The sequence below is a fragment of the Quercus lobata genome, chromosome 2 (assembly GCF_001633185.2).
Source record: "Quercus lobata isolate SW786 chromosome 2, ValleyOak3.0 Primary Assembly, whole genome shotgun sequence".
Classification (NCBI taxonomy): Eukaryota; Viridiplantae; Streptophyta; class Magnoliopsida; order Fagales; family Fagaceae; genus Quercus; species Quercus lobata.
In genome coordinates this window covers 101,233,269-101,245,395 of record NC_044905.1, presented here as the reverse complement: position 1 = coordinate 101,245,395, position 12,127 = coordinate 101,233,269, and the positions used below count along the sequence as shown (strand labels likewise).

Here is a 12,127-nt window from a genome sequence, read left to right as displayed (position 1 = left end):
ATTCATACTAATAATAATATTTTATGATTGCACAGACTATGTTTTTAGAGTGGTTGATCTCAACATTGGCGTGCATTTAATCTTTCACTAAAAGTAAAGGGAAGTAGATCATGTGCATACATCTTTATGAGAAATTTTTGGCAGTCAGGCGTAACAAATGTGTAACCATTTGTCCTATTCCTACCATCTTTTAACATAGCCTCTCCTTTTCTTTTTTCTTTTTTTTTTTCTTTTTTTTCCCCAAAGAAATAAAAGGACTTTAAAGACATGTCCAATTTGTTAAAATGCAAGTGCTTCAAGCCATAGAACGATTTAATGAAAATTGCAACTCCATGAATTGAATTTGCAAATGGTATTAACTATTGGCTATTAATGCGATTATTAAGCTGTACCACATTGAACATGTTTCTCTATCAAAATATATAAACAAACTAACCTTACAAAAGCCGAACTTTATAAGCTAAAATTTATACCGTGAGTTGTAGATCTTGAATGCTATACCGTGCGTTTAGGGCTTCCTACATCTGGAGAGAGAGAGAGAGAGTTTGCAGAAACCAAAGAAAATCTCTCTATAACTTAAGAAACACAATATACTAAAATCAAAGAGATAAATTTTTCAGAGGACAAAATATTATAGATAATTTAAAATAATTTTGGTTTAATTCTTGAACACTGCAGCTCCATTGTAGCTCCATAAAATTCATACTAATAATAATATTTTATGATAGTGCAGTTAGAATTTTGGTTTAATTCTTGAACACTGAATTGGAAATTAATTATATGAGTATTCAATGGTGAACAAAGTACTATATATTAATTAATATATAAACAAAACTAAACTTACAAAAACTGAACTTTATAAGCTAAAATCTATACCGTGCATTGTAGATCTTGAATACTTTAGGGCTTCCTACATCTGGAGAGAGAGAGTTTGCAGAAACCGTGGCTTTATATTTCTTAACTTGAGAGAGGGGTAAGGTTGCTAGGGTTTTGAGGAGTTATAATTAAATATTGTGCTGATGTGGAAAATTGTGGTGCCAGCAAAGGTTTCGGTTTTATATATATATATATATATATATAGATTATTTTTAAAAGTCTTGTGGATGCTTATGCAAAATCTAGATAATAATGTGTTTGTGGTAGGCTTTGTGGTTGTACTAAAATCACTTGTAAACATACGCTTAAAACCACTGCGTCTAGAGTACTTAGTCCCATTATGTGTAAGTTCTTTATTATTACCATTGCTGGAGCCTTAATAAACAAGTAATACTAGTGAAGAAATTTCTGCGGAGAAGGTTGGCATGTTCTATATTATTGTAATTTGGTTATGCATATGATAAGAAGTTGAAAATTCTTCCGTTTCATCAAGTTACACAAAATATTAGAGAAGTTGATGATTTTGTGTTGGTATTACTCAGCTGTTCTCATGCCATATAAAGAGGAATTTTTGGATCAAATAGCTCTGAAGAATTTCTGCATAGGAGGAACTTTTATATTCTTGGTTTATTAGTATACTGTTGGGATCTCAAGAAACTGAAAAATATGTTTTCTTATAAACGTTTTTAGTTTTATTAGTACACTGTTTGGATTCCAAGAAACTGAAAAATATGTTCCATATCCCTTTTGATGCAATCCATATCACATTCATAATTAACCAATCAATTAATACCAAACAAAATCATAAACCTAGAAGAGATCAAGTAGTTCTTTATTCCAACCTTTGCACTGAACCCCCTTAAGTGTGATATTCTTATTTACTTCAGTTAACTGTTACAAACTTAGCCAAGCAATGGAATGTTATGGATATGGCCAATGAAGCATCTGAATCCCTCTGGCATACAATAGTTTTCCCTTCTGTGTCTATTCTCTAGTTTTTTTCTTTCATTATTCCCTTCACTTATGTCCTTGTTTTGAGGATTTTGAAGGGAGATCTACCAAATTATTACTCGATGCGTGTATGCTCTGACCATAAAAGGAAAAAATTACAAATATAGACACAATCTCACTACAGTTTTGGTGGTAGAAATGATCTTTATAAGGAGCACATTGTGCATGCCCTTTCAATAAAGAAATTGGGTTTACTGACTTAATGTGCCTTTAGTTTTTCCGCCAATAAGGGGTCTTCTTCTTGACAAAACATGGGGTTATAAAAGACTTGAATTTCTTTTTGACTTCAGAAACTATTGTTTAGTACAACATCTTTTTAACACCTAATGGTTTCCTTCAGCATTTTTGTTGTTCCTCTAGTTTTCTCCCAGTACTTTTTTCTTTTTTTTTGAATTTTTTTCCCAGAACTTACAAGATCTAATTATGTGTAACATTGCAACCAGTATCTCTCCTCATTTTATGTATGTGCAGGAATGGTGGGACTATGTCTTGGAGAAGAGCACTTCATACAGGGTGGCATTGCTCAAGACCTTGGTTCTGATGGTCGAAAAAGATTAACTTACCGTCCTATTTATGTTGAAACTGGAGTTATACCCCAGGTATAACATTATTTTCAAATACCTTATTGAAACATAGTCTGAATGCTGGAAAAGGATTCATATAGCCAAACCTAATTAGTTAGTATTAAGTCTAATTGAGTTTCTTGGTAGTTTACCTCATGTAAACAAGGAAATTAATTTCTCTTACATCAGCATTGGCCTACTTTCTTCCAGACAAAGTAAACTTTTTTCTACTGGTTTTTACGTTATCATGGACTCAATGGCAGGCAAATGGTTCAGCAAGAGTCAGGTTGGGAAAAACAGATGTTATTTCCAGTGTGAAGGTATTTAATGGTTCAAGATTCTGGATCTTCCGCATGTATCTACATTAAGCATTTTCCTCCTGTGTTTTGTTAATACTTGTAATGTTGTGTACTAATTTCTGTAAATGCAGGCCGAACTTGGAAAGCCAAGTTCATTGCAACCTGACAAAGGAAAGGTTGCCATTCATGTTGATTGCAGTCCAACCGCAACACCAATGTTTTAGGTTGTATATCTTATACTATCTTCTAATACTATCAATTTTTGTTGATTGAGCTCATATAGTTCTTCTTCTTATAATTTTTATTAGGTTGAACTTATTTTCAATTTCATTGGCTTATTTTTTAAAAAAAATAAGGTGTATAAAAGTACATTTGTACCTAGAAAAAGTGAGTTTATAAAAAGCCGTAGTAATGAAAATAAGCTGGTATTTTAGACTAAAACAAACAGATCCTTTATCCTTTTTTGTTTGTTTGTTTTTCTATAAAAGAATTCATTATGTGAAATAGCAGTTGAAATTCAATCATGGCACAATGGGGAAGAGTTATTCTCGTTGCCAATTTTCTTTGTAGTTCATATATTTTATATATATTTCTAATTTAGATTTATACCTTACTCAGGGCAAAGGGGGTGAGGAGTTGTCCACAGAACTCTCAGTTGCTCTTCAGCATTGTCTCTTGGGTGCTAAAAGCCTAAAAGTGGAGCTGGTATGAATCTAATCAGAGCAAGAAAAGTCACCATCAATTTATTGCCCTACACATGCTTTCTATCATTTTGCAGTTCGTCCTCTAATTTGTATTTTGATTATAGGTTCTTGCTTTGCTTAAATTGAAAAATGAGGTCTTATTTATTTTTCCCAGGGGCTGGAATTGATCTCTCATCTCCAATAGTTATGGGGGGAAAAATTTGCTGGGATCTTTATATTGATTGTCTTCTTGTTTGTTTGGACGGGAATCTGCTTGATGCCCTTGGTGCTGCCATCAAGGTAGTTTTTCTCCACATATATCCATACATTTGCAATTTAATTTTTCTCTTAATTTCGTCAGGATGTCAAGAATTTTTCTGGCTGTTGATAAAGTCTAGAGAGCTGATGAGCCATATCTCTTGTGCTTGAGACATGTCTAAACCAGACTGATCAAATTTCAACTTCACTGAGCTTCATTTTTTCTGATAAGTCTAATAGATATAGGTCATACTCAGTGCAGAAGGCTTCAGTTTTGTCGGGTCTAGGGGAGGGAATTGGTAGGCATCCTCAACCCCTATTTTTGGAGAGGCTTCCCATTTAATCTACCTTTGTGCCTATGTTGTATCTATTTTACCATGATAGCAGCATGCGTATAAATTTTTGGCATCGTTATTCTACCTAGATTCTCATGATCAGAGGCATCGTAAACAGTTGATGACTTTGCTGCCATTGGAAACTGTAAACTAATGTATCTTTTTACTGTTGTTCCTGAAGGCTTCTTTGAGCAATACAGGGATCCCAAGAGTTCATGTTGCAGCTGGTGCATTGGGTGATGAGCAGCCAGAGGTTGACATCAGTGAGGAAGAATTTCTGCAGTTTGACACATCAAATATTCCTGTCATAGTTACATTAACAAAGGTGACAAAACTGCACATATAATCTTTTCATAAGCTGCAAATGTCTGTACTTCTAGCATGTAGTACTAACCTTCTGTTTTATAGGTGGGAAGGCACTATATTGTAGATGCCATTTCAGAAGAGGAGTTCCAAATGAGCTCCACCGTTTCTATTTCTGTTAACAGGAAAGGGCATATTTGTGGGCTGACTAAACGAGGTGGTGCAGGCCTGGATCCAAGCATCATTCTTGGTATGATGCCTGTGGTAGAACATGTAAGTGAGCAGCTAATAAACAAATTGGATTCTGAGATAGCTGCTGCTGAAGCTGGGGAAGAAGAATCATGACATGGTTAGAACCTGCAATTGGTGCATTCAAACGAACTGGTGCGCTGCAGTTATAGTTTGGATAACTTACTAGGGGATGAAGATAGAATGATATGTGTTGTAGACTTGGCACGTTAACCAAAATTGTCCAAGCTATTCTATGCAATTTTGCATTTTTACGAGTTAGGTCTGGTTACCAGTTTATGAAAGCTTACCTGCCTACTCTTAGATTTTGACTGGAAGCAGCCAGACATGCTGTCATTATAGTTCTAAAGATAAATTTCCTGCTAGTGGAGTAGCATTGCTGTTTGTTGCATACCTAGAAATCGTTTTTACTTTTTTGAACTGTTACCATGCATAGCAGAGCCCAATCTTAAAGGACATTTCACTATTCTTGTGCTTTTTGGTTTTCTGTTATGGATGTAGCTAGGCCATCAAATTGAATTGGGGAGAGAATATCTTAGTAAGACTCCAATTGAGTATTTAGTAATTTAGTATAACATATAGAGACACTATTTAATGCAAAAGATTTGAGCTTATAAGTTTGAGTTCAACTATGTTCTATTAACCACTTATTCTTGTTATTATTATTATTATTTAATGTGGGGCTTCACTCACATGTATACCCAATAATAAGCATAGCATTATAACCCTAAGTTTCCTTTTAGTGTTGTCATTAGGCTGGTATGTAGGTTTTAAATTTCATCAAAGACTCAAAGTAATACAAACATTGCTCCACATTCTATACTTTTTGGTAACAAACTTCGATATACTCTCTAATACATGTTGTCATTTCATTAGAACTAGTCGCGAACCCGTGCGTTGCACGTGATAATTATTTTTATGGTGGTTTTATTAAAAAAAAAATTTACTATATAAACTAATCTAATAATGAGTAATGTATTTCGTAATTATATTTTTATTTATTATAGGAACAATTATAAATGTAATATAGGAACAATCCAAAACACAAAAAAAAAATGTAAACTAAAAAAAAATTAATAAAACTTAACAATGATTAATTGAACTAATATTAGGATAAAATTTTGTTTTTGATAATCTATTAAGGTTATTTTTTTTGTAGAAATTTTAATTTTAGCCGCCAAAAACATATTATCAAATAAACAATTATTAGCAAAATTTAAGAATTAAATTTCTATACATGCATTGTTATAAAATAATAAAAATAAAAATAAAATTGCAAAAGTTAAAATTTGTCACCTATCCGATTATTTTCATTTGGCTAACCTTTGCTTTTCTTTAAATAAATGGCATTATAGAGTACTTCTAATACAACTATTAAGAGTACTTTGCCTACCACAAAGGATTAGAAAATAAACAAAAATTAATAAAGTCTCATAGTTTAACATATAAATTGAGCACTATAAAAAATCATGCTCTGTAACATAATAAATACCAAATTATCCAAATCATGCTATGTAATAGAATAATATTATATTTTTATATGCTATATTTAATTCTTTAGAACGCAATAGGATAACATTTAATAATCAAAGAGATTAAAGAATAATAAAAAAACAACAATCTAAAATACAAAACTAAATCTCATTAACCCAAAATAAAGTTTTAAAAAATATAAAAAATTATCAACCTAAAGTAGAGATGCAAGAAAAATAAAAAAAATCCACCAAAAAATTTAGAGAGAGAGAGAGAGAGAGAGAGAGAGAGGGAACCTTTTTTTTTTTTTTTTTGTGAGGGAAAACTATACATAAAATAGAAGAGATAGTGACAAATTTATAGTAAGAGAGTGTGAATAAGAAGAGACAAAAATAAAGGAAAATGAAGGGAAAGTGGAAGAATGATATTAATGTAGAGGGTAGTGGAGAGATGAAAAGGTAAGAGATGGAGAAAGATTGAAGAAGTAGTGGGGAGATAAAATGGTAAGGGAGAGATAAAAGTTGGAGAAGTGTAAATATTTAAAAAATAAATGTTAAAAACAATTATAAGAAAATTGAAAAAAAAAAAAAAAAAAAACTTGAAAGGCTTCAACGTTTTGTTTTGTTTTTTGTTTTTTGTTTTTTTTTTTTTTTCCTTTTCCTTAAGCTACAAAGGCTCACACAAAACTCTAAAACTGAACTGAAAAGACTTTGGGTTGGGTTTGATAGTGGAACTAAATAAATAAGTAAATAAATAAGTAGTGGGCTGCATTTATAGACCTAAAAATTGTAAAAATCATTTTAAAATTGTAGGACAAATTATATTTAAAAAAAAAAAAAAATGACGTGGCAACTGATGTGGTGCAACATGAGAGCAGCAGTATTAAACTCTACGCTTTAGCTTTTAGTAATATATAAACTAGTTGCAGACCCATGCGATGTGCAGAAAAATTTGATATGATTATGTGTTTATTGGATAATTATTAAATTAATATATTAGACTGTATATTTTTAAAAGTCAATATGTGTTATTTGAAATTATGATTATATATATATATATATATATTTTTGGTAGTGTAACAACTAAAAAATTAAATATATTTTGTAGTTGGATATTATATATAGTGAGATATGTATAAAAATACAATGCAATATATATATATATATATACTTTTTTTTTAAATTACTATGTGAGAACGGTTAGACCAAGTTCTTTTATTTATTTTTTTATATAAGATAGAAATTCTACTCTAATCTAATCTAAGTGTATATGTGTGTGAAACTCTCTTGGAGACTTGAACCTCGACTCTTACCTCTCACACCTCACAAGCACTTGTACTTGTAGAGTGACTATCACACCAAAGGTGTACAGTGGCTATTAGACCAAGTTCTAACCATGTATATTTTGTTTACTATTATATATTTGTATGCGATTCAATACTATGGGGGTAAGCTAAACAGAAGGTACTATTAAGGCTGTACAAATTGGGCCTACGACTCAATCCGAGGACATTAGTTAATCCGAAGATGACCAAATGAGGTTATAAGGGGAATGATATAAAGAGAAAGAACAGTACGAGATAAGTCCAACAAATGTCCGAGGAAAAAGGCCATTTCGAGAACGAGAGTCCGAGGTGAGTAAGAGTGCCATATCATCCTAAACTTTCTTCAAAGTTACATCATAACTAAGAGTTGAATGTTGGATAAAGAGTAAGAAAAGGAGGGCAAAAAATATCTCCAAAAAGCTACTACCTCCACATTAAATGCCTCCCAACTAACTTTCTGGCCACATTAATGTGGAGGTGATACTTGAACAGTGGTCAAGCAGCCTTACAGTTACTTGTTGGTGGTTCTGGGAGGTGTTGGATGGGACAAAAAAGAGTTCCCAGAACCTAATCTACATGTGTATGGTGGGGATAATACCAAAGTTGTAGTATATAGTATGTGAAGATGGACTAAAGTAGGGGATCGAAAAAATATCAAGTAATTTTTGGTAGCAAGACAGTGAACTCCTGTAACTTTGTTCATAAACATAACATTACAATATAAGTTCCTCAGGCCATGCCGAGCGCAGATTTTCTTATTTCATTTGAGTTTCATGATCTTAAATCAGCCAATTTTACCGTTTTCCTTTTAGAGTAGATCTAGTTCTTTTATTCACACTCTACAAATTCATTGTTTGGGCTAGTTGGGCTAAAATTCAACCGTATTCTGGATCCAATCCAAATTTAGTCCTTACACATACTTATAGGTATATTTTTCTCCAAAACATAGATCCACCTCTCTTTCTTCCACACAATTGAAACTAAATGAAAACGTATATAAAGATAACTATGCAATAGATCATAATCAATAAATCATATATTATAAAGTGGAAATATAAAATAAAATAAAATGCAAGAAGCAAACTTTATTTCATCATATGAACAAATATACAAATTCTACAATATATAACTCTTCAAATTCATAAACCACATGATTACTTAGATTTTATGGTAAAATAAAGACCAATCCATCCATCATGACATTGTAGTATAGACTAGATATAATTATATAAAAATCACTTTTAAAAAAAAAAAAAATTATCATGTTTCATAAACCAAAAGTACCATCTATACATCTAATAAAATCTATAAAGAGTAACACATGAAAATTCTTAATTTGAAGAGTTGATTATATATATATATATATATGTATATATATATATATAGAGAGAGAGAGAGAGAGAGAGAGAGAGAGAGAGAGAGAGAGAGAGAGAGAGATGTAGATGGTGGTGGAGGGGGGATGGTGGGATTTGAACCACAAATAGGGGACACCATAAAGAATGTTGCTAGGCTATCACTTAAACCCCCAAAAATTAATTCAAGAGGCTAGATGTAAGGATAATAGGAATTTCTGTTGGGCTTTGTGAAGTCTAGTTTTGTTTGATTCGGTTTGACAACCCGACCCGACCCGAATAATGTTGCGTGATTTTTAATGGGAGATTTTTTGAGGCTTAGTCCATGGAGTGGAGGCTTGGGCCAATAGACCCAAGATAGAGCGCTTAGGGTTTTTTTTTTTTTTTTTTTTTTTTTTTTTTTTGTGTATAAAACATAATTGTACGATTAGGGTTTTTTTTTTTTTGAGTGGTTGCCATATTTTTTAGAGAGAAAAAAACTGTAGCTGCACTTTGTACTTTTCCCTAATAACAGTAAAATCTCTGTAACTCCGTGGACGTAGGCAAATTGCCAAACTATGTAAATATTGTATTGTGCGTATGATTGTTTTTCTTTGGCGTGTGTTTTCTCTATTTTTTTTGTTTCTCACAGGTTGAGATTTCAGTTAAATTCCCTACAATTCCAAAAAAGAATTAATCAGGTCCCTTAAGTATCTAGAGTAAATTATATTTTGTCTTATTCTCTTTTTGACTTTTTCCTTAAAGATGTTCAACTAAACAAAGTAAAAAATTACTAAGAGATCTCAAATTAGCTAAAAATTTAATGGTGGAGATGCCTATTGTAATAGAATGAACAAAATAAAAATCAGAAATGGATTTGAGAAAGACATAATATTTCTAAAAGAAATTTTATCAAACACATGGGATGAAACAATAATAAAATTACTACATAGAAATATAGAATACTTTTTGACTTTTTAACACTCTACAAATATGCACATAAAATGTTCATTATCAATATGTCTCATATCAGCATTGGGAATTCCCACAACAATGATAGGCCAAATTAAACTGCATTAACAATTTTAAGTCAATTAACAATAAATAAAGTCAATATCATTGAAAATTTTGAAAAGGAAAACAATAAAATCACTTCAAAAAAATGCAAGAATACTAAAAATAAAGGGGGGGGAAAAAAAGAAAAGAAGAAAAAAAAGAGAGATCATTTTTGATTGTGCATTTTGTTCACCTCAATGGTTTTCCTATTGTCGCCTTAACTTTGAAAATTTCTGACAAACTCAATTGATGTCTTCTCAAAATGGTGAAAACTAAAGCTTGTTGAAAAATATGTAGAACAATTAGTATTGTGGTAAATTTTTTGTTGTAGATGACAAGTGATTGTATTTAGAATGTGCATTGGTATATACAACATTGTAAAACTTAAATAAATAATCAATGTATGAGTGAGAGAGAGATAAGGTTGTGAAAAACTGAAATTTTGGAAGAGAAAATAGTATAACAGTAGATAAACAAAGAGACATGTATTGCTTGATGTCTCCTCAAAATGGTGGAAACTAAAGCTTGATTGAAAAATACTGAGAACAATTAGTATTTTGCTAAATTTTTTGTTGTACACGATGGATGATTGTATCTAGAATGTGCATTGGTATATATAACATTGTAAAACTTAAATAAATTGTCAATGTATGAGTGAGAGAGAGATAAGGTTGTGAAAAACTGAAATTTTGGAAGAGAAAACACTATAACGGTAGATAAATGAAGAGATAAGTAATGCTTGACGTCTTCTCAAAATGGTAAAAACTAAAAATTGATTGAAAAATATGGAGAACAATCAGTATTGTGCTAAATTTTTTGTTATAAATGACAGGAGATTGTATCTAGAATCTACATTAGTATATATAACATTGTAAAACTTAAATAAATAATCAATGTATGAGTAAGTGAAAGATAAAGTTGTGAAAAAATGAAATTTTGGAAGAGGAAACATTATAATTGTAGACAAATAGACACTTAATACATCTCTGGGCTGAAGATTTGGGTGCTAAAACTTGGTTTGGATGCTTGAAATTTTAATTTTATCTACTAAAAAGATACTGAATTATTCAATTTTAACAATTACTTGAAATTAGCAAGGTTTTCAGAATCGGACCGGATCGGGAGGTCGGACCGTGAAAACCGGGAACTGGGATGAAAACCAGTTTTTTAAACATAAAGAACCGAATTTTTTTGTTAATTCCGTGAATCGCTAAAATCGGGGTTGGACCGCATGAACCAGTGAGAATTGTGCGGTCCAACACTTAGCATTTTTTTTATAAAAAAATAAAAAATAAAAAACAACTTAACACAATTTTATTCTACTTAATTAAATTATCCAACTCTTACAAGGAATAAAAAAAATTATATTTAAAATCCTTCAAAGATATTCAACTTTACTTCAAAAATTAATCATAAATTTTAATGTTTTAATGGTTATTATTTTATTTTATTAACTTTCTTATTTAATTATTAAATATATGCTTGAAAATCATTAAATTTCCCTCACATATATAGATATATTGTCAATTTTTCTAGTTTTATAAATTTAATATCTATATTTTGGCTTCAATTTATTATTAAATTAATTATGACGTCATCACGGTTCAACCCTGGTTTGACCTCAGTTCGATCTCAAAAACCTTGAACATTTCTCTTTTACGGTTCAATGAATGGTTCGGGTTTGAAAACCTTGGAAATTAGAACGAAGAAAACAAAAAGTTGAAATAAATTTGGGTAGCTGAATAGTCAAATATTTGTATCTAATGAATAATAATGTTTGTTTATGACCTTATTTAATTATTTTATATAATTTTTTTTTTTAATCATAAAGAGAGAAATGATTTAAAAAGAAAAAGAAAAAAGAGTATAATATGGCTGATAAGTTAGCTCAATAGGAGCATAGCAACATTACTTGTTATGTCTCAGTTTTTAGATATTTATAGATTAAGGATTAAGGATATTTCATATTTGTAAACTTTATTAAGCAGTTCAGCTTTGGCTATGTGTTTTTTGCTAATAAGTACTCGTTTGCCACTTGTCATGATATATGAAGCATTATCAAAATGGTTCAGCTTTGGCTATTTGTTTTTGGCTATTATAAGTACTCGTTTCCCACTTGTCATGATATATGAAGCATTATCAAATGTTTGTTTTTTATATTTTATTACTCTAACTTGTAGAAAAAGATAACTATTTAAGTTAACCCTCAAGATAAATCGGCCACAAGCAGATAAATAATTGAATGTTGTCCAGGTATCTCCTATGTTAGGTTATATATCAAATCAATTTCTTCTCTTTTTTTCTATTTTCTTACTTGCAAGTTATAATATGAAATCAATTTCTTTTTATTTTTGGTTAAACAATAA

General features: G+C 30.8%; 1 protein-coding gene across 1 annotated transcript in view; it reads left to right on the top strand.

Moving 5' to 3' along the window:
- LOC115977579 (exosome complex component RRP42-like) overlaps nucleotides 1–4,711 on the top strand; it is a 19,510-nt gene extending 14,799 nt beyond the window's left edge. Inside the window, exons 5-7 of the mRNA XM_031099511.1 lie at nucleotides 3,608–3,732; nucleotides 4,207–4,350; nucleotides 4,434–4,711. Coding sequence (XP_030955371.1) covers nucleotides 3,608–3,732; nucleotides 4,207–4,350; nucleotides 4,434–4,673 — 509 coding nt within the window. The 3' untranslated portion in view covers nucleotides 4,674–4,711. The remainder of the gene's footprint in view (nucleotides 1–3,607; nucleotides 3,733–4,206; nucleotides 4,351–4,433) is intronic.
- The last annotated feature ends 7,416 nt before the right edge of the window (nucleotides 4,712–12,127 follow it).